Here is a 23,936-nt window from a genome sequence, read left to right on the forward strand (position 1 = left end):
ACGCGATGTGTGGCGACGGTAAAAGCATTAGCACAAATAGTTCATTCTTACTGCACGTCGCAGGGCTCGAATACTGGTCCAGGAGGATGTACACTTTCAAATGCTACTAGCAGTTGCTCGACAGCGGGAAAACAATGGACTCATGGCTTCCTGTTCGACCCACGGGGCACCGTGTCTTCCACGGACACGAGAAAACGAAACGAACGACGCCAAATTATCTTCCTGTGCCCGTTGGTGCGGAGTTCGCGTAAAACTCGACACACGTCGTCCGCGGCTAGCAGAATCAGACTTACCGGAGTCTCGCACTCAGGCTCAGCTCGCACTCCTTGTCTCCTCGCCCCATGCGCGCCACACTTTTGCCGAAATCTAGCCTAGAAGTGCGCACGCCGATTGATACCTACCACTGCTCGCTTTCTCCCGGCTGTGAAGTGCAGTTCTACCTTACTCTAATTTTAGCATGGCTGCCACAAACTCGTCGAAATGTTGCAACAACACGACGCCTCGACTCGGCTGATAACACGGGAAGATTTCATCAATGATATTCAACGAGAAAGCTTGTATTCCCATATCAAATTGAACTTCTTTCGAGTTGCAATAATACTTTTCGGTGTGGGAAAGGTGCACTGGCGTTATAAAAAAAAAAATTGCCAGCTTTTTTGGGCGCAGTCATATTTGACGCGATATTGTTGATTACGATACTTCTTATGTGATTGTAAATTTATTGGTCTAGGTTTGTCAAACAGTATAAATTAGAGAGATGACGTCCGAGAAGTAAAAGTCACTGATGCCAACAACTGTTTAATGTGAAACACATGTTTGCAGCGATATGTCCATCGTATTTTCCAGTCCGGAAATCTTTATCGTATTGGTTACGACATTTAATCGAGAGGCAGGGACGAGAAAAGAAGACATATATATTTATTTCATAAGCTTAGTTAATAATTTATTTGTTTTGCCACGGTGCAGTGTGCGCTATGTACTGTTCGCCAGGACATTACAAATACTGCGCTCAACATACAGATGTAAGAAGAAACATCTGTTGCATACCAATTCTGTCGGGTTTTTCGATCTCAGCTTCTCTCAATAACCCTTTTTGCTGCTCATGTGAGAAGTGATTCAGATGCATGACTCAGATCCACTTCCTTTATTTAGCGTGTTACGTTGTAGGGATCCTCATCGGCACAACATGCACTTCGAACAGTGAAGATATCTCCTTTAAATTCACAGAAGAACTTCGCGATTGCCAAAGAAGATACAGGATGGGTGGTGTTTGTTGTTGACACTTGACAGATATGAACTGATAACACAAGCAATGTGGAATGCATTCATTTTCCTGTACCTGTAAAGTAAAATTAAAAGTAACAAATAAATAAATTCCTGGAACAGACACCTCCTAACTAGGCAGAATGGTGAGTGTCACTATCAGATTAACTCATTTGACGTTAGTATAGTTGGTGTAGGTTCATAACAAACAAGAAGCATTGTTTCCTAAAAATGTTATTGAAATAAAAAGCCGGTGTTTACACTACAGCTTCACATATTGGCCCAGATAACGATTATCAAGAAGTGACTACGAGTAACAAAAAACATTTTGTAATTTGTCAGTTCTTTAACGTTTACGGTAAAATCCCCTTTTGTGACCAGGACAGAAGTTTACCAGAATAGTTGCTTATATTTCTATTTACGTAGCTTTGTAAGTGAAAATTTGATACCATTATGTGACATTTACAGTCAGATGATTAGCCTAAGGAAATGTATAGAAAGCATAGAGCTTGTACTAGTGTACATCAGGTTAATGGAAAACACAACCATTTGCTCACAGGTTTATCACTGGCAGTCCCACAATGTTAAGCTTTCAGGAGTGGATGATATGGTGTTACTGCCGAAAATTACAGAAGATTCTATTGTGGAAAACCTGAAGAAACGTTATATGGATGATTACATCTTTGTATCCTTTTTGGTACAAGTTACTGAAGTTCATATTTATTGTGCCCATCTCACAAAGTGAGAAAGAGATTAAATGACTCTCTGCTTCTTTCTTATCACCTTTTTTTTTTGCATTGTGGTAGACAATTCATCCTTTCAGTTTTTGAAATTTGATATTGTCTGTTGTAGGATATTGCTTTTCAGTGTTTTTTTTTAAATATATACCTGTATGCTCCTTAATTTTCTCAAGACATGTATTGGCCCAGTTCTTGTATCAGTTAATCCATTCAAACAGATGCCATATTTTGGAGAGAAAGAAATAGAGATGTATCAGGGAGCAGTAAGTATGATGTTTAAACAACACATTGTGCACAAATTACCTTTGTAAACTTAGTTGTAGGAAAGTTATTTCTGTAAGAATAGTAATAATAATAGTAATAATAATAATAATAATAATAATAATAATAAACACTTTGAGTTGGTTAATTGTCGTTCAAGCAAGATGGCACATGCACCCGGCATTTGGCTGAAATGATGTTTCGTCTGCCTTTTCAGACAGGTGTATTTTAGTAATTTTATCCATCTCCTTGGGCAGTTTATTGTGCTACTTTATTCCCTGATAGAAAATGCTGTTTGAGTCTTGTTTTTCCTTGGTAAACGTATGTCCAAAGGACTGATCCATGAATGTATAGAACTATTAGTGAAAGACATAGTAACATTTTCCTTGATTTGCACAACAGATTGGAGGTCAATGGAAGCGTCTGATTCCACCCGTCAGCTGTGACCCTAAGGATATTGTGTTGTGTGACATCATTACAGCGGGGAGTTTGAGTTGGTTGTGTTTGTAGGTGTTGTCTTGTTGTGTTTGTTGGTGCCCTCCAGTGTGGGTGTGCATGTGTGTGTTTCTTTTTTGTGTTGGATTCATTTGAGCCTTGGTATGGTGTGTGTGGAGTCCTTGGCAGTGTTTGTAGCTTGTGACGTAAGGTTTGGAAGTTTTTCCAGTGAGCTATTAATCAATTTTTTTTGTTAATGTGTTTGGCATTTTCGTTAGGTGTTATTGGTTTGCTGTTTGTGGTGCCATAAGACATTTACTTTATGTGTGGCTTCTGGTTTTAGGTATGGATATAATGATGAATATAACAGTGTTATGTTGTGGTCGGAGATGGGGAGGACGTGTCCGTTATTAGATTCCTCCAGTTATTTTGACTGGTTGCTGAGATTGTGAAGTGTAGTATTTGTCGCGAGAACATGAGGTTGACCAGAGTTCCTTCATTTTGGGTCTGGGATGGGTACATGTGGCAGTGTCTTCGTGTGTGTGTGTGTGTGTGTGTGTGTGTGTGTGTGTGTACAATGAGCACAACTACTACAGCTAGGCTACTTATTTTTCTTATTGCCCTTACTTGAAATTTAAGACTAAGTCCATGGTTTTTGCCTACAATCCCCAGAAAAGGAACCCATAGTTAAGAATTGAGTGTGTGTAGCGATAGTATGTCACTACAAGAAAATGGCTTTTATAGACTTGTACTAGAACCCTTGGAGCATAATGTGCTGATAACATATTATTATTATTATTATTATTATTATTAGTCGCAAAGCTCCCAGAGTGAAGGCGCTAAGTAAAAATGGTCCATTTTTTGTCCTTGTTCTTCTGGTTCTTTTTATTTGTGCACCAGTTTTTCATTGTTTGCAAGAATTTAGCTCTTCTTTCTTCATTCCATTTTGTTCCAGTTCTTCGTGCTTTTGTCTCTGATTTAACCTCCCATTTTTCTACTTTTACTCGAAAATTGTTCCTTACGTCAATTTCTTCTTTGATAATTTAGGCTAATTGCAACTATTTTTTAACATTTTGGATCCATTCTCCTCCATTAGTGAGGCAATCTATGTATTTTACAGAAGTTAGTCTGTGTTCGGGAAGCCTCATTATGTGGCCATAGAATTTAAGACGTCTTTTCCTCATGTCTATCTCCATGTTAGAATATTCTTTAATTTTGGACATTTTCTGCAGTCTATATTCATTCTCGGTCCATCTCGGTCCCAAAATTTTCCTAATTATTTTTCTTCCTTCTTTCTTTAGATTTTCTTTATCAGTTTTCCTGTTTAGTGTCAAGGTTTCACTGGCATATAACATTGATGGTTTAATTACTGTTTTGTAATGTCTAATTTAAGTGTTTAAAGATAAGCATTTTTTATTGTAGAGGTTTTGCACCAATCCTAAACTTTTATGAGCTTTCTGTATTCTTTCTTCTTGTGCATATTTTTCAGAGATAATTTATCCTAGATATTTAAAGTGTGATATTTGTTGATTTCTCCATATTTGGTGTGTAATTTGAAAATTTCTAAATTTGTTGTTATAAACACTATTTTTTCAAATTATATCTGCAGGCCAACTTTCTCTGCACATTCTTTTAGAGTTTCTATCTGTTTTATAGCCATCTCACAAGATTCTGCCATTATTGTGAGATCGTCCGCAAAGGCTAAGTAGGGGATTCGTAGGTTATTTGTTTATTTATTTATTTTTTGTTTCCTAATGGAATTGGTTTCCAGCAATTTTCTTCAAGTTTCTTTTCCCATTCTTCCATGATTCTGTCTAGAACTGCATTGAACAACAAAGGCGATAACCCATCACCTTATCCACTCACAATTTTTATCTCGGATGGTTTTGAAAGTTTTCCCATAAATTCCACTTTGGATGTTGTATTTGTTAATGTCTGCTGAATGATTTTCTGTATTTTCTGATCCAATCCTTTTTCTTTAAGAATCCTAAATAGTGTGTGTCTGTGGATTGAGTCATATGCCTTTTTGAAGTTGACAAAGACATGTACTGTAGGCTTGCCTCGCATCTTCCTTATTCTTGTGATTAATTAAATTAGGTTTAAAATTTGCTCTGAGCATGGTCTGTTTGGCTTGAAACCAGCTTGGAAATCTGAGATTTTGATTCCTAGCAGTTGTTATGCTCCTTCAAGAATACAAGCTGATAATATCTTACATGTGACAGGGAATAGAGAAATTCCTCTGTAATTATTCACGTCATGTTTGTCCCTTTTTTATGTAATAGGTGTATTAAGGCACACGTCCAATCTTCTGGGATTTCTTTGGTGACCCATATAGTTCAAATAATTCTTACTACTTTCTTGAATTAGGCCCTAGACTTTTGAGAAATTTGGCTACAATTTCATCCTCCCCAGAGGCTTTGTTATTTTTGAGTTTCTTTATGTGTTTGATAATTCTTCTTCCGTTGGCAGTGTAGAATCTTTTTGTTGCAGGGCTTTGGTGTTGGATGTTGGGAGGGATTCTGTTGGTTGTGGACAGTTTAGTAGTTTTTCAAAAAAAATGGCAAGTATTTCACAATTTTCTTCATCACTTAGTGCTATTTTTATTATTTTTTTTAAATTTTTTTGCGGTATCTGTGTTAATTTCACATTAGGTGACAATTAATATTCATCCCTAAGAACTAGGTGTGTGCTGCACAGTCTGGAGATCTATCTACATTTAATTTGACAGTTGTTTTCTCTCTTTATGCTGAAGTGCATACTTTTTCTTTTCCTTATGTTTGTGGTATTACGTACTGCCCAGTTGTAAACACTCTTGCTTTCTCTTATAATAGCACTGGTGTTTTATCAATTACCTTTTACTGTTTGGAAAGTCACTAATATATTGTCAAGATCAAAATTGGACTCAATACAGTATCCTGAGAGGTACCTATTTTTACATTTTTGTCTGAATTTGTTGTCCTAAAAATTTACCATAAGCAGACAACTATTTCTACCTTTTCACCCTGTTTTCTGGATGAGATTTTAACCACTTGTTTGCCTTTCCTCGTACACCTAGCACTTCTCGCTTGTTAAGTAATATTTTATGGTCAACAGGGTCAAAAGCCTTGGACAAGTCTACGAATATGCGTGTAACACAGTCATCTTTGTTAACAGCTTCAAGTGCCACTTTTGGGAAGTTTGTGATGGCTGATATTGTACTTCTCCCACTTTTGAAACCAAACTGTGCTTCACTAAAAAGATTGTATTCATTCGTGCAACTCATTAGTCTGTTGTTTGTAATCGATTCGATTATCTTTGAGAATGCAGACAGTAGCAAATATGGCCTGTAGTTTTCTAAACTCTCTGTATTACCTTTCTTTACTAAGGGCACAACTCGTATGTGCTTTAGGTATCCTGGGGAAAAATACCTGAACTAAAGGACTAATTTATTATGTTTGTTAATGTGGCTTGTATGATGTCTGTGCATGCCTTCAGGACATGGACTGGAACCTTGTCCAATTTTTAATTTCTGTGTTCTCTTTTGATTTGTGAGAAACATCACTGTATTTGCTGTGTAACTCATTGTGGGTGCTGCAAGTGATTTATTAAGAATTTTGTTGCAACTTCTCTGTAATACCAGAGAGCTCATCATTAACAAAATTTGCTAATTCCTGAGAATTTTGTATTATTCTGCTTACATTTTTGGTTTGTGTGTCTTGTAATTGTGTACCTTTCCCAGTTCCATATTTTGTGACAGCCTTTACTACTTTGCTTTTATTTTTTGCATTATATATAATTTTGTTGTTGACTTTGTGGTAAGCATTGTGGTTATATGTATTCTTTTCATATATGTGACAGCAATCTGGGAACTGTTATTAGTGTTATGCTTTTGTAAAGAACTGAGAAATTTAAGTGCGCATGAGGTCTTTCTAATACCTGCAGTTATCCACCTATTTTTGTAAATGTCTCCTCAGAAATGAATTTAAATGGTGAACAGAATTCAGAGATCTTAGAATCTACAATGTTTTCCATATACACCTCATGACAGGTGTGATTGCCAATGCTGTAGAAAAAATATGTAATTTAAGTTCTCTTTGTAGGTCTGCATTTTTGTCAGTTTTACCAAGCTTGTCTTTAGCTTTATTATCTGATTGTAATTATCAGAACCAGTTCTGCCTTTCATTATCTATAAGTAAGTGGTCTGAGACTGATGCTGAACTTTCTGATAGCCTAGTAGCAGGTTTTACCATTTGTGCCAAATGTGTATTCAAAATGTTTAGCAAATTATTAGTAATTTCACCTTCAACACCTGTGTTACATTCACGTCTCCAGATATTATTATGCTAGTTTTGGGAGTGGGGACTCTTGTCCCCAAACCATTTCCCAGTACCGCATACCACCTTGCCGTTCAAAGACTGTAATTCAGCTTCAAGCTGATGTACTTTATTTTTAATAGACTGCACATTTTGGTGAAAGAATAGATAATTTTGAGTAGATTTCTGTGGTGTTTGTGGACTCTTGTATGGACATGCTATCTTTTGTGTACACTTCATAGAAATCACTGAACGGGTTCTCTGTATGTTACAGTCTTCAGCATGCCAGATTGTCTTTTTTGCTTCTTTATGTCATCAATCTTTCTTCCATTAGGTAGTTTCCAGGTCTTTTCCTATAATGAGGAATTCATCACAGAATCTCTTTAATCTATCTCACATCATTCAATCTTGCTATGTTCCATGAACCATCTTCATTGTTCCCTGAACCATCTTCATTTCAGTTTCATAAATCAGTATCATGTCCTTAAAATGTGTTTTCTCTTATCCATGTGTTTATTTTCCTGTCACTTCTTGTTATGTTCAGCATGCATCTTTCCATAGACCATTATTTCACTTCCATAGGGTGACCTGTCCTTGTGGCCCCTTCACACCTAACTGGGACACCATCGATGTGATGATCCATTGAAACTATAATGTATACTGCTGCCACCTGCTGGAACTGTGACAGCTGATTTCCTGTAATGCTGCTGTCTGTATTGCACTCCAAGAAACTCACTTCACTAGAGACTATTCCCCAAGGCTTTGTAGTTACAGTAAAATCTGTGAGTCATACTGGCTTGAGTGGGCAACTGGAGGGGTCTGTATGTTTGTTTGCACAGATACCATGAGCAAATTCCACTTCATATCATGTTGGAAACTAGTGCAAGTGCAAACTATTCCAGCAATCAACATTTGTAACATTTGTTGCACTTGGGTATTTCGGTGTACATCACCCCCTGTGGGGAAGTAGCACTTCATCTGATAGACGCCTTCTGATCAACCAAATTCTTTTGAAAGCCAACCTGTGTCTTCTCAGCGACTGTACTCCTTCCCTCTTCAGTGCCACCCGTGGCATCTTTTCGGCTATGGACCATATGAACTCTTCCACCAGTCATGTGGCTTTGCTACATTGGTCACTCCTTGATGATCTTTGTGACAGTGACCACTGCCTGATGATCTTGTCACTTCCTTGTCACCATCCGACTGATGAATTACCACTATGGGCTCTTCAAAGAGCCAACTGGCAGTTATATACATCTGATACCAGTTTCACCACCTCTCTGCCAAGATTGTCTCATTGAGGTTGTCGGATGTGTCTCCAATGCAATCATCCGAAATTGCTGTTCCTCTTCCTACAGGCACGTTCCAGCTGGTCAGTATCAAGGTGGACTAAAGATTTTGCAACAGCTGTTCAGGATCACTGTATGGCCCTTAATGCGTTAAGTGACATGTGACTCTCCACTAAGGCTTTCTGTCTAATTAAGCACAGTAAAAAGCATGCTGGAAGTGCTGTGGCTTCTCCTTGGGAATGTGTGCCTCTTCCTACTACATATGAGCCAAGCTCCTTGGTCTTCTGTGCCACCAAAGATCAACAGCTGTTTGCATCTTGTCCTTCAGAGTGGGCTTTGTACTGATTTATTGGTCTTTGCTGAACACCGTATGACCAATTTTGCAATGGCATTAGGGTCCTCTTCATGGTCATGTATCTTTCTAATTTAGAAATGATGATTTGAAGACATTGACTCCCCCCTCCTCCCCATCCCCATCACCAAGTTGAATTATATAATGAACGTTTCTAACTCACTGGGAGCTGCATCAGGCTGTTTCCTTGCCCCATAAAACAGTCCCAGGCCCTGAGTCAGTTCATAATCAGATACTCCACCATCTGGATATTACTAAGAGGCTGCATAAATCTGTCCAGAGTTTTCAGTCACATTTGGCTCAAAGGTGTCTTCCCTTTGCAGGGGCTACATAGTATCATTGTCCCAAAACTTAAGATATAAAAAAACCCCAACTTGTGTTGGCAGCTAACAACAAATTAGCCTCACCAACATGCTCTGCAAACTACATGAAATGATGGTTGCTTGCAGATTATGCTAGGTTCTTGAATCTCGTGGTCTTTTGCCACCCTATCAGTGTGGTATCTGGGAGGTATGATCCACAGTTGACCATCTGGTTGGATTGAAAATGGCAATCCAAGAGCCTTTTTTTGAAACACCAACACCTCATCAGTTTTTTTGACCTGTTTAAGTCATATATCACTGCTTGGCATAACATTTTACTTACCCGCCATGATTGGGCGTTTGAGGCTCCCTCAGAGATTTTTATTTGTCACTTTGTACCCCACCAATTGTTGTGGGTTAGAGTTGGTACTTTACTCAGCTGTCCGCAGATCCAATGGAACTCCATCCCCCAGTGCTCCATGCGGTGTGTCACACTCTTCCTCATAACCCTCAATGGGCTAGTGACATCTGTCAGGCCACTGGTAACCCTCACACTGTATGTCAATGATTTTCATGTTTGGTATAGCTCCCACTCTGTAAGCCATAGCAAAATTCTAGTTCAAGGATGCCGTCTGATGTACCAATGCTTAGATCCTTTCCCGTGGCAGATATTGAGACAACTGATCAGGGAATAGAAAAGCAACCGTAATCGCTTGGTAGTAGAAAGCTGACTGGACCAGATGAGATACCTGTAAGATTCTACAGCGGTTATATGAAAGAAATTGCTCCCCTTCTAGCAGCAGTTTGTCATAAATCACTGAAGCAGTGAGGCATACCTAGCAACTAGAAAAAAGCACAGGTAATTCCTGTTTTCAAGAATGGTTGTAGAACAGATGCCTATAATTATCTAACATGATTTGTGCTCACATGTTATGATGTGTTTGGAGAATGAAAATCTCCTGTATAAAAATCAATGTGGATTCCGCAAACAGAGATCTTGTAAAACTCAGCTTGGTCTGTCCCTCCGTAAAATCTGTAGTGCAGTAGGCAGTGGTGCTCAGGTTGATGCCTTGTTCCTTGACATGTCTTGTATTGCAGTTTAGTGAAAAAATGTGAGCTTATCAAGTATCAAACCAGATTTGTGACTGGATTCGAGACTTCCTTGCTACACAACTCAGCACACAGCTTTTAAGGGTATACGGAACGCCCTATGCTTACAATGTTAAATTGAGCTAAAAGTTAGGAACATTTTCTCATTTGTTATTTGGACGATACTCTTGATTTTTCCACAGAACGCAGAGATATGTTCTGCTTTTATGCTGAATTATTAATTTTGAAAAAATAATGTGTAGTTTTTCAGATATTTTATTTTTTGTAAATGTTAAAAAAAGTTATACATTTTAACAAGTATTTTAAAATTTACATCCATTAATACAAAATAATTCCACATATCTTTTAATTGAGATATATTAGAAGGTCTTGAGGAACAACTACAGAAAATTTCATCTTTCTACTATAAATAGGCCCTGAGAAAATGTACCTTATACACAAAAAAACTAAAGTTAAGGGAAATTAGCTTCAAAGTTTTTACTTCAGTACAAGTCTACTCCATAGCCTGTATCATCATCAGAATCGGCCAACAGCTTCCTCTTGATGGCTCTGCTATGCTGTCTAGCCATCTTTGAATATACTTTTATGGCATTATCTGAAGACCTGAGCCGTTACTTGTCCAAACAAAGCATAGCTGCGGCAGTTCGTAGTCCTACACAGAGCCCCAACTTCTGCAGAACTTTGCACTTTGTTATATTGCCCTGATTGAATTATGAAACAGCATCATAAACGCCAAAGTGAAGTGTGTTTATACCCACAAACACAGTTTTAGGTAGTCTATTCCATATCACATGGTTCACAAACTCATTTGGATTTTGAGTCCGGCCATGAAGACATTTCTTTAGTAGACTAATATCTGCGAGGTCTCGGAATATTGGTTTTATTTCATCCATTATGGCAGGTGGCAGGTGATGAGGGTGATTGTATTGTTTCTTAGTTACCTTGCCTCTGTTGTACTTGCACCAACTATCGTCTCCTTTTGGTCATAGCCCATGTTGGGGATTCTCATTGTTTGAAGCTGTATGAAACAACAGAGCCCAGACTGCTCTTCTCATTAATTCTGCATCTGCTGTATTCTGTCTTATTGCTAGACCATAGCACTTCTGAATATGATATATTGTAGCATCTGTCAGTCTATTTTTCCCATCTAAAGTTTTCCCATCACTCAGTTTCTTGCCTTTCATGCTAGCCTTGAGCTGTCGAAGTCTTGATCCCATCCTTTTCTGAACATGGCCAACACACTCCAGTTTGGAAATTTTCACATCGTTACCGTAGCGTCTCACTTCCTCAATTTCTTTGAAAGTCTTTGAGTCACCATCTCCAAGATAATTTATGTATCTAACGTTGTACCATTTTACTGAGCGTTGATAAATACTTCTTACACCAGCAACTTCCATACCACCACTTGACCCATAGTAATTTGCCATGCACTCCTCTTCATGTTTATTTTTCATTTTCTCCTTGCATCTGCAATGCTTGGAAAGTATTACCACATCAACTACCTTACCAGTGTCCACACTTGTAGCTGTTACTACACCATTCAGAGATGTGTGGCCTCTCTTCTGCCAGCTTCCATCAAAAGCTATGGACAAGTCTCTGCTATTATTATTTTCAACAACTGCTTCCTCAACAGCATCTTTCATGTTTTCCTGTGCCACATCCTCTACAGCAGAGCCTATTGCAATTATGTGTTTGTTAAATTTTGAAGGTGGAGGAGGGAGGTTCATCACACCACACAACATGGCACCTGCAGCCCTGCCCTTTCCTATACACCGTAATCCATAAACCAGTCTAATGTTTATATCGTATAGTTTACCTGTATCTGCAGTAACATGTGAGGAATTGAGGAGAGTAACACTGTGTTTGCAATAACTGCACATCAACTCTAATTCACAAGCAAGTCCTACATGTAAGTTTGTTTTCAATGAAACACCACATTTTCCACATTGTTTGCAGCACACGTTGTTCTCCAAAACGTCTGATAATAAAGAGACGTTAATTACCTCATATTTTGTAGTCCCAGCATTTAGTTTCTTGTATTCTTCTTCAATTCCAGCTAGGTTTCTTCTTGAAGCACTTTCCGGTGTAGTGGCAGCAGCATCACTCAATGTATCACTACCAGTGTTGAGGTTAGTCACTACTGGGACATCAGATACTGATGAAGATGAATCAGATGAATTTTTAGTACACTTTACTTTCTTGCGTGAATGTACACGCTTTCTAAATACCTTCAGACTAGGTCTTGGCATGTTGAAGGAAAGAAAACTCAATGACTTCTCCACATACGACTTTCACAACAATTACATGGATGTACTCACAAAGGAAACAATGCAAATGGTGCAGAATCTATTGTCAACTGTCTAGCAGTGTAGCCAATGGAAAAGCTAACTCTCTTGTGCTCAATTATATCTCTGGCAAGGCTGTCTATATCAGGTATATTTCGCGTCTCATATGCAAGGTGCGGAACATCGTGTGTTGAAATTATTTTAAAAAATTATTTAAAATAGTTCTATTCATGTCATCCTAAATATTTTATACATGGTATTAAACGGGAGAGACTAATTTTTTTGAAAATGCATTTACCCAAAAATCGGTTTTTTCATCGAAAAACTCATTCCGTATACCCTTAAGGAACAAAATTTACAGATGTAAAGGTAATTTCCGGAGTATCCCTAGGAAGCATGATAGGACCATTACTGTTTACAATGTATGTAAGTGATCTAGTAGAAAGTGTCGGAAGCTCCTTAAAACTGTTTGCAGAGGATAGGGTTGTCTAGCAATTCCAGAAGACAGTATCGATTTGCAGAATGACATGTAGAGGATTGATGAATGGTGCCTCCTCTGGCAGTTGACCATGGACATAAATAAATGTAACATTTGTGCACACATAGGAAAAGAAAGCCTCTACTGTTTAATTTCACTATTGCTGACAAACTGATGGAAATAATATCTACCATAAAATATCAGGGAATTATTATCGAGAGTGATCTTAAGTGGAATGACCGCATAAAACAAACAGTACGAAAAGCAGATGCCAGACTGAGATTCATAGGAAGAATCTTAAGGAAATGTAACGTATCCACTAAGGAACTGGCTTACAAGGCACTTGTTTAACAGATTTTTTAGTACTGTTCATCAATATGAGATCCTTAACAGATAGAAGAGAGAGAAAATTTCCAACAAAGAGCAGCATGTTTTGTCACAAGTTGTTTAGTCCACACAATGATTACAAATGCCAGTGGCAGACACTACAAGAGAGGCGTTGGGTGTCGCAGAGAGGTCTGCTGTTGAAATTTTGAGAGAGCACTTTCTGGGAAGAGTTGGCCAACATATCACTTCCTCCCATATACATCTCATAAAATGTCCATGACAAGAAAATTTAAGAAATTAGAGCTAATGCAGAGGCTAACTAACAATTATTGTTCCCACACACCATTTGCAAGTGGAGCAGGAAAGGTGGCTGGGGGATCAGGTAGAGGTACTCAAAGTACCTCCCCGTATTAACCTACTTAGAATGTACTTCTGTGTTTTCCTGCACTGTTCGGTGGCTTCGTGGGTACAATAAAAGTGTGGATGGATCGTACATTCCTGTCATTGCACCATGGTCCTTCCTGATCCAGAACTCAACTTGGGCACCCGGAGTTTGGATGTTGTTACACAGTTCCATGTTTTGAGCCTTTTCCTTAAAAAAAGACTTGAATGCCCCATATTGGTCATCTAAAGTCTAGATGTACGCAGAAGCTTAGAAACTTCTGTTTTCTTGTCCACACCTCTTGAGGTGCAGATTTTCCTATTCTTCTCTGTATTTACCACACCCTGGTCTTGTCCTGACTGGATTGTGTTTGCCAGTTTTATGGCTGGGTGGCACTTTTAACTTTGAAATTGTTATACTAAGTAAATCATTGTAGCATCTGACTGGCCATTGCTTCCTTCCGGACTAGTCTCATAGACAGTCTCCTCCCTGAAGCAGATATCTTCCCTCTTCACTTCCTACGAAACCATCTGTTGATCTTCAGTTCAGATGGTATCAGCTGTTGATCACATACACGATCGCCATCGACAATTTTCTCATCATCCAGTGTATCACGTTCATTTTGTAAGTGAGGAGTATTGACCCCTGACACCTGCTCTAAGGTGGGATTACCAGTTGGAATGTGTGGTGTAGCCTTCTGCCAGCCCCACCTCTTAATTTGCTTGGAATGTGCTCCCTGAGTTTTCCTGCATAAACCGTTTTGGTTGGTACCCAGGCCACAAATTAGGACTGATTTATTCCATAGTCCTAAAGTTAGTCAACTCCATGACCTTACGGCATGTGCTCCTTTCAGTTCTCCAAGAATACCAGGGTGTTGCCATCATTTACTCTGATGATTCTAAAGCCATAGATAGGACAGGATATCATTTTACATCTTCTGTCAGTTAGGGACAACATTTGTTGCCTGGAACATGTAGTTCTTTTATGATAGAGCTGGTAGCCTTGACAGAACCTTTCATTTTGTTAACAGAGTTAACCAAGTTTTAATTTGCAGTGATGCTGTGAGCAACCTCCAGACCATTGATGACTGTTATTCTCTCAGCCCTGTGATATCTGCTATTCATTAACTTCTCTCTAACCTTAATTATACTGCCTGCTCAGTTGTCTTTCTCTGGGCCCTAGGTCATGTGGGTATCCCAGGGAATGAACTTTCAGACTGTTTGGATAGAGAAGTGATTACTCATCACACATCCACTTTGATGATCACAGTTACAGATTTTCAGATGCAAATAAGGCCTTTGCTCACTCAGAGGTGGAACAGCATGTAGTGGGCTACTGTTGTCTCAAATAAACTTCTCACTATTTAGGAAACAACTGCTCATGATGCTTATCTGTCCATTCATCTTGGAGGGAATCCACCATCCTGTGCCACCTCCACATTGATCATACCAGACTAACTTATACTTTTACTTTTACTTTGTGTAATGAGCCAGTCAAACATTGTGATAGTGGAGTGTTGCAGACATAGGACATTCTGGTTTAATACCCCCTCCTTCTGGCCCTCCATGCTAAGCGTGTTCTTTTGTATTGTTTGCCTTTAATATCGTTTCTGAAGAAGATAAATTTGTTAACATCGAGTATAGATTTAAGTGTCAGGAAGTCGTTTCTGAAAGTATTTGTATGGAGTGTAGCCATGTATGGAAGTGAAACATGGACGATAACTAGTTTGGACAAAATGTGGTGCTACAGAAAAATGCTGAAGGTTAGATGGGTAGATCATATAACTAATGAGGAGATATTGAATAGGATTGGAGAGAAGAGAAGTTTGTGGCACAACTTGACTAGAAGAAGGGGTCGGTTGATAGGACGTGTTCTGAGGCATCAAGGGATCACCAATTTAGTATTGGAGGGCAGCGTGGAGGGTAAAAATCTTAGAGGGGGATCAAGAGATGAATACACTAAACAGATACAGAAGGATGTAGGTTGCAGTAGGTACTGGGAGATGAAGAAGCTTGCACATGATAGAGTATCATGGAGAGCTGCATCAAACCAGTCTCAGGACTGAAGACCACAGCAACAACAATGCCTCTAATATTGAGAGACGATACACAAGCTGTTGACCTGGTTCTCTATTTTCCCCAAGACAGTGGTTTTTATTATCCTGTGTGAGTTCTAAACTACCTTTGGGTTGAGGGTGGAGTGGTTGAGTTGTTTGTGTCTCCTGCTGCATCTTTCAAGACTTTTACTCTGTTGTAGTCACTTTCAGATGCAGTTTGCATCTCTTTCTGCCACAACCTAATTTCCATTTTAGGGTTAGCTCACTGTTGAATAGTGGGTGCTCTTTAACACTAGATTTTAATGGATGAAGAGTGAAATGGCTATGGATGGGATTGCTCCTACTGTGTATGAGGCCCTGGGTACACCCATCCCTGCCTTACACATTCCTCTCATCTCGTTTTTATTAGTGATGCTCCAGCTGATGTCCATTACATGTTTAGCCCTATCCCACATAGAAATCATTCTTTGCTCTGTTACGGTGTTTGGCCTTAACCAGATTGGTGGTGGTTGGATGCATGTGGGGTTTCTCTCACTACACAAGAGCTATGGGAAACCCCTTGTCTGCTGTGACCTGCGTACCGGCCTGATTTGTACATATTTAAAGCTCCTGTGAGCTTTCTTCATCCGAACAAGCTACTGGTTGATGTCATTAACTCCAGATCAATTACGTCTGGACCGAGAGGCTGATGACCTCACTGTTTAGCCCTTTAACCCCCAAGCAAACTACCTACCAGCCATAACTTCCAATAGTGTCAGTATACACAGGTTGTAGACTGTCATTTCTTCTGTATTCAGCTTTCCAAGTGAACTCCAGCCCATATTTAGCCTCCTCCTTATTTCTATCCACTTGCTGGTTTCAGCTTTCCAAAGTATATAAATTTCTTGACTGTTACTAAAACTTCATGATCAATCTTTGTCATTCTCCTATTGGCATACTGATGGTACATAGTTTTTTTTGTTATAATTAATCTTTCAGGTGTACTATCATATGTGCTTTGGTTGGTCAGTTTCTCCATCCTTTGTCAAAGCTCTTCCATATCTGAAGCAAACAAAACAATGTCATCTGCAGTTCAGATAAGATATGTTTGCATGTATTCCTTCTTCACCCCAGTTTAGTGATTTTTAGAACCCTTCCAAGTGTTCAGGAAATGGTTTACCTGAAATGGGATCTCCATGCCAAACTTCTTTATAAATTCTGAATGTTTCACCCTTTGGATGGTGTCGAATAGAAGTTCCAGTCTTCTGTATCTTCTCCTACAAACTAACTTGTGTAGATTCTATTACTTGGTTCTTAAATGGTGTCAGCAAAGATTTTTTGTAGTGGAGTCAAAACTCTCTTGTAGTCTATAAACCACTTTCAGAATTGTAACTGATATTTGTTACTTGTTTTATAACTTTTCTCACTTGACGTCCTGAAAGCCATGGATGAAGGCAGTCAAGTAGCTGCAGTATTTCTTGATTTCCAGGAAGCATTTGACTCAGTACCACACCTACACTTATTATCGAAAGTATGATAGTATGGAGTATCAAGTGAAATTTGTAACTGGATTGAGGATTTCTTCATAGGAAGGATGCAGCTGTTATCTTGGATGGAGAGTCATCGGCATATGTAGAAGTAACTTAAGGTGTGCCCCAAGGAAGTGTATTGAGACCCTGACTGTTAATTATTTTGCCGATAACATTAACAACAACATCAGACTTTCCGCACATTATGCAGTTATCAGTTATCTCTAATGAAATGCTACCTGAAAAAAAAACCTGCAAAAATATTCAGTTGGATCTTGATGGGATTTCAAAATGGTGCAAAAATTGGCAGTTTACTTTAAATGTTAATAAATCTAAAATTTTGTGCTTCACAAAATGACAACACAGACAAGGGTAATCCCAAAAGTAAGGTCTCCTATTTTTTTATAAGTACATAGACCTGTTTATTTCTACAATGGTTTACATCAGTTTACAGCTTGAACATTTAGCTATTTTTCGATATTATTACCATTCCTGTCAATGCATTTTTGTAGATGCTGTGGCAGTTTTTGTATGCCCATGTCATACCAGCTCGCCACCGTGCTGTTCAGAAATTATGAACCTCTTCTTTCACCTCGGCGTCGGAGCTGACTCGCTGGGACCACAATTAATGCTGACAGGTAGTCTGAGACTCTGCAAAAACTCAAACAGGCAATTCAAAACCAGAGAAGAGGAATGTTCAGCAAGGGCATACACATTCTCCATGACAACGCTCTCCCACACATTGTTCGGTAAACCATTGCTCTCCTGCAACAGTTTTAGTGGAACATAATCACCCACCCACCCTATAGTCCTGATTTGGCACCCAGTGGTTATCACCTGTTCCCTAGGTTAAAAGAACATTTGGCCAGAAAGCAATTCAGCTCCAATGATGAGGTGAAAGAAGAGGTTCATAACTTCCTGAACAGCATGGCGGCGAGCTGGTATGACATGGGCATACAAAAACTGCCACAGCGTGTACAAAAATGGATCGACAGAAATGGTGATTATGTCAAAAAATAGCTAAATGTTCAAGCTGTAAACTGATGTAAACCATTGTAGAAATAAACAGGTCTATGTATTTATAAAAAAAATGGGAGATCTTACTTTTGGGATTACCCTCGTATTATCCTACTACTATAATATTGATGACTCACAGTTGGAATTGATAAACTCGTACAAATGCATTAGTGTAACAATTTGTAAGGTTGTGAAATGTAAGGTTCACAAGGGCTCAGTAGTAGGTAAAGCAGGTGGCAGATGTTCTCAATTGCTCACTTACAGTCCCCTCTTTATACTTCTATGAGTACTACTGTGTAGTTCAGGTACTTCTATCTGACTTCTGTTACAAATAATGGAAATAGTAAAGGTAACGACTCACTGCACAGTTGAGATGGTGATAGGCATATAAACTTTTCGTTTGCTCCTCTTTGCTCCCTCTAGCTGTTTCCAGTGTGATGCTCGTTAAAACACCATTTCTACAATTTCCTCATTCTGCATAACTGTTTACTTATCTACTTCCTTTAAACATAATTTTTTATTAATTGAAACTGTATTTTTACATAATGAATATAGTACTTTCTAGCTTGGCGTACAGTTTTATTTTGAATCTTAAGAACTTGTGGTCACCAGAATTCTTGAAGTGGTTTAAGACCTGAAAACATCCATAATTTGTTTGTTATTTGGCAGTACATAGTGAACTTAATTTTAATTATATTTGCTCCTTTCTGTGCCCATTTTCTTCTTGAAATTTTCATGAAAAATGTGTTTTGGTTTTTGTGCTTCCTGGCATTGAATTTGAAGTTTGCAACTGAAGAGTCACTTTTCAGCTTTGTCTCCACTTTAGCATTAAACATTTATTTATTTTTAAAACTGTTAATGGCATTGTTTCTGAAACCACTTCAAGGTCAACAGCTTGATCTTTTTTGTGATGATGGTACTTTCTTTGATCTGTGGCTGAAATAGGAAATCGTGTTTATAAGGACTTGGTCATTTCTTAATCCAAATTGTGAGTACTATGCTGCTTTTCAAATAATTCAAAGTGAACATGAGGATGATTCTTAACGAAAGGCTGTACCTAGAATTCCTTCCCTTCTTTCTCCGTGAGTAATAGTTTTAAATTAACATATTACACAAACATATTACTATTATGTGTCAATGGGAATTTTCCCAATGTATACTACTGGTCATAAGCTCTTGGGCATTTCCAGCTAGGTGACACTGTTGTAACTAATGTCATAATCATCATCTTTTGGCAAATTTTCGAGATTTTGCAGAAGTCCTTATATTTATACACATGGACAGCTATCCCCTACACATTACTGTGAGTACCAGTGTCTTGTGTGGTTGGGGAGGAGGGTGGGAGGCATTGCTTGGATTTCTGCTCCAACATTCTGGATCCAACTCATATTTTGGGCTCTGCTGAGTGTTCTCTAGGCCTGTAGCTGCTATTGCGGGACTCCACACCAAGTGTAGTTAACAAACTTCATTTGGTTCTCATGAATCATTATTTATTTCTATAGATTCTTTATTATGTTTGCCAACAGCTGTTGGCTCAGCACAGCAGTGAGTTGGCACCATCATGTGAGAGGCATTCAGTGATAACCATTCTGGTACATAGGGCGTGTGACATCTGTGAAAAAGCAGCTTCCCAGCTGAGCTACAACACCTGAAGGAAGTGTTCTATTGAAATGGATACAGAGAAGTCCAGATTAGAGGGATGTTAAAGAAAGGAAAGATGTAGCAGCCCATAAGCTCACTTTTCTTCCCTATATGGGGCCACTCTCAGCCAAGATCATGGTGCTGTTTGTAAACTGCAACACTAAAATTGTCTTCCAGCCACCACCAAAGACAAAAGATATTCTCAGCTTTGTGCAGGATCCACTGAGACTTCACGTATCAGGAATATATAGCATCTTACTTGAGTTTGACCACCAATATATTGGTCAAATACAGCACTGTATCTTGAAACGTCGTGGGGAACACAGAACACACGTTTGACATTTAGAAAACCCAAATTACTGTGCTGAGCTGGCAATTATTGGGAAAGTCTAGTAAATGAATCTGTAGAAATAAAAGTCCTCAAGAATCTCATCAATAAGGACAAAGATTGTCAGTATAAGTTTTGTGTGGAATCCCCTGCAGCTACAGGCCGAGAGTGCACCCAGCAATGGTCATTACACAAGACCAGGGTGGCAATTCTTCCTGAAAACCTGGAATTCTCAGCGAATTATATTTTACCTGGAAAAATCAGTGAAATCTCATAGAATTTCATAAAATCTTAGGGAATTCTGTGTTTTTAACTTAGCATTGAAATTGAATTTTATTGAGTTCTATGAATCAAAATTTTTTAAAATACTTATTACTTCAGAGCATATTAATTATATGAATATTATCATATATAAATTATTGATGTTTAAAAACTGCTGTTAAACACGGCTTATGACTGGTGTATAGCTCCACTGAGAGGCAAGAAAAATCGTCATTGTTATGGTATTCTGCCACCTGCAAAGCCCCCCCCCCCCTTTTCCCATGGCACTCACCATTTTTTTGTCAGGAGCTTCTTGACATTCTTGACACCATCTTCCTCCTGACACCTGGAATCCTCAGGAAATCTTTTTTTCTTTTCCAAGTTTGAGTAGCCACCCTGAAGATGGATAATAATGCTCACGCAGAGATTTAAGTGAAGCCTACAACCAACTCCACCCACGGTCCCTCCCTGCCTTTGCAAGATCACTTACTGTCCTGGAAATATTGAAAAATAGGAAAGCATTGTGACAAAATATTATAGTCATTGGAAATATGATGAGTTAATAGTATAGAACAAGGCAGTGCTGTTATTAGGCATTTTGCATCACTCGCCATGAGACATCAAGAATACTGGAGGGAGGGGTTGGTTGGGGGAGGGGGGTGCTGTATTAACAGCTGTTTGTAACAACCCCATGAGAGAATGATAGATAGATGACATTGTGTTGTTGTTGTGGTCTTCAGTCCTGAGACTGGTTTGATGCAGCTCTCCATGCTACTCTATCCTGTGCAAGCTTCTTCATCTCCCAGTACCTACTGCAACCTACATCCTTCTGAATCTGCTTAGTGTATTCATCTCTTGGTCTCCCTCTACGATTTTTACCCTCCACGCTGCCCTCCAATGCTAAATTTGTGATCCCTTGATGCCTCAAAATATGTCCTACCAACCGATCCCTTCTTCTAGTCAAGTTGTGCCACAAACTTCTCTTCTCCCCAATCCTATTCAATACCTCCTCATTAGTTACGTGATCTACCCACCTTATCTTCAGCATTCTTCTGTAGCACCACATTTCGAAAGCTTCTATTCTCTTCTTGTCCAAACTGGTTATCGTCCATGTTTCACTTCCATACATGGCTACACTCCATACAAATACCTTCAGAAACGACTTCCTGACACTTAAATCTATACTCGATGTTAACAAATTTCTCTTCTTCAGAAACAATTTCCTTGCCATTGCCAGTCTACATATTATATCCTCTCTAATTCGACCATCATCAGTTATTTTACTCCCTAAATAGCAAAACTCCTTTACTACTTTAAGTGTCTCATTTCCTAATCTAATCTCCTCAGCATCACCCGATTTAATTTGACTACATTCCATTATCCTCGTTTTGCTTTTGTTGATGTTCATCTTATATCCTCCTTTCAAGACACTGTCCATTCCGTTCAACTGCTCTTCCAAGTCCTATGCTGTCTCTGACAGAATTACAATGTCATCGGTGAACCTCAAAGTTTTTATTTCTTCTCCATGGATTTTAATACCTACTCCGAATTTTTCTTTTGTTTCCTTTACTGCTTGCTCAATATACAGATTGAATAACATCGGGGAGAGGCTACAACCCTGTCTCACTCCTTTCCCAACCTCTGCTTCCCTTTCATGCCCCTCGACTCTTATAACTGCCATCTGGTTTCTGTACAAATTGTAAATAGCCTTTCGCTCCCTGTATTTTACCCCTGCCACCTTCAGAATTTGAAAGAGAGTATTCCAGTTAACGTTGTCAAAAGCTTTCTCTAAGTCTACAATTGCTAGAAGCGTAGGTTTGCCTTTTCTTAATCTTTCTTCTAAGATAAGTCGTAAGGTTAGTATTGCCTCACGTGTTCCAACATTTCTACGGAATCCAAACTGATCTTCCCTGAGGTCCGCTTCTACCAGTTTTTCCATTCGTCTGTAAAGAATTCGCGTTAGTATTTTGTAGCTGTGACTTATTAAACTGATAGTTCGGTAATTTTCACATCTGTCAACACCTGCTTTCTTTGGGATTGGAATTATTATATTCTTCTTGAAGTCTGTGGGTATTTCGCCTGTCTCATACATCTTGCTCACCAGATGGTAGAGTTTTGTCATGACTGGCTCTCCCAAGGCCATCAGTAGTTCTAATGGAATGTTGTCTACTCCTGGGGCCTTGTTTCGACTCAGGTCTTTCAGTGCTCTGTCAAACTCTTCACGCAGTATCTTATCTCCCATTTCATCTTCATGTACATCCTCTTCCATTTCCATAATATTGTCCTCAAGTACATCGCCCTTGTATAAACCCTCTATATACTCCTTCCACCTTTCTGCCTTCCCTTCTTTGCTTAGAACTGGGTTGCCATCTGAGCTCTTGATATTCATACAAGTGGTTCTCTTCTCTCCAAAGGTCTCTTTAATTTTCCTGTAGGCAGTATCTATCTTACCCCTAGTGAGACAAGCCTCTACATCCTTACATTTGTCCTCTAGCCATCCCTGCTTAGCCATTTTGCACTTCCTGTCGATCTCATTTTTGAGACGTTTGTATTCCTTTTTGTCTGCTTCATTTACTGCATTTTTATATTTTCTCCTTTCATCAATTAAATTCAATATTTCTTCTGTTACCCAAGGATTTCTATTAGCCCTCGTCTTTTTACCTACTTGATCGTCTGCTGCCTTCACTACTTCATCCCTCAGAGCTACCCATTCTTCTTCTATTGTATTTCTTTCCCCCAGTCCTGTCAATTGTTCCCTTATGCTCTCCCTGAAACTCTGTACAACCTCTGGTTCTTTCAGTTTATCCAGGTCCCATCTCCTTAAATTCCCGCCTTTTTGCAGTTTCTTCAGTTTCAATCTGCAGTTCATAACCAATAGATTGTGGTCAGAATCCACATCTGCCCCTGGAAATGTCTTACAATTTAAAACCTGGTTCCTAAATCTCTGTCTTACCATTATGTAATCTATCTGATACCTTTTAGTATCTCCAGGATTCTTCCAGGTATACAACCTTCTTTCATGATTCTTGAACCAAGTGTAGCTATGATTAAGTTATGCTCTGTGCAAAATTCTACAAGGCGGCTTCCTCTTTCATTTCTTCCCTCCAATCCATATTCACCTACTATGTTTCCTTCTCTCCCTTTTCCTACTGACGAATTCCAGTCACCCATGACTATTAAATTTTCATCTCCCTTCACTACCTGAATAATTTCTTTTATCTCGTCATACATTTCATCAATTTCTTCATCATCTGCAGAGCTAGTTGGCATATAAACTTGTACTACTGTAGTAGGCATGGGCTTTGTGTCTATCTTGGCCACAACAATGCATTCACTATGCTGTTTGTAGTAGCTAACCCACACTCCTATTTTTTTATTCATTATTAAACCTACTCCTGCATTACCCCTATTTGATTTTGTATTTATAACCCTGTAATCACCTGACCAAAAGTCTTGTTCCTCCTGCCACCGAACTTCACTAATTCCCACTATATCTAACTTTAACCTATCCATTTCCCTTTTTAAATTTTCTAACCTACCTGCCCGATTAAGGGATCTAACATTCCACACTCCAATCCGTAGAATGCCAGTTTTCTTTCTCCTGATAAC

The 23,936-nt window shown here is 38.9% G+C and overlaps 1 protein-coding gene across 1 annotated transcript in view; it reads left to right on the plus strand.

Moving 5' to 3' along the window:
- Positions 1 to 1,251: 1,251 nt before the first annotated feature.
- Positions 1,252 to 23,936, plus strand: part of LOC124797926 (unconventional myosin-Ie-like) — a 365,871-nt gene continuing 343,186 nt past the window's right edge. The window contains exons 1-3 of the mRNA XM_047261058.1: positions 1,252 to 1,409; positions 1,823 to 1,948; positions 2,177 to 2,266. Coding sequence (XP_047117014.1) covers positions 1,407 to 1,409; positions 1,823 to 1,948; positions 2,177 to 2,266 — 219 coding nt within the window. The 5' untranslated portion in view covers positions 1,252 to 1,406. The remainder of the gene's footprint in view (positions 1,410 to 1,822; positions 1,949 to 2,176; positions 2,267 to 23,936) is intronic.

This window comes from Schistocerca piceifrons, chromosome 5 (genome assembly GCF_021461385.2).
Source record: "Schistocerca piceifrons isolate TAMUIC-IGC-003096 chromosome 5, iqSchPice1.1, whole genome shotgun sequence".
Classification (NCBI taxonomy): Eukaryota; Metazoa; Arthropoda; class Insecta; order Orthoptera; family Acrididae; genus Schistocerca; species Schistocerca piceifrons.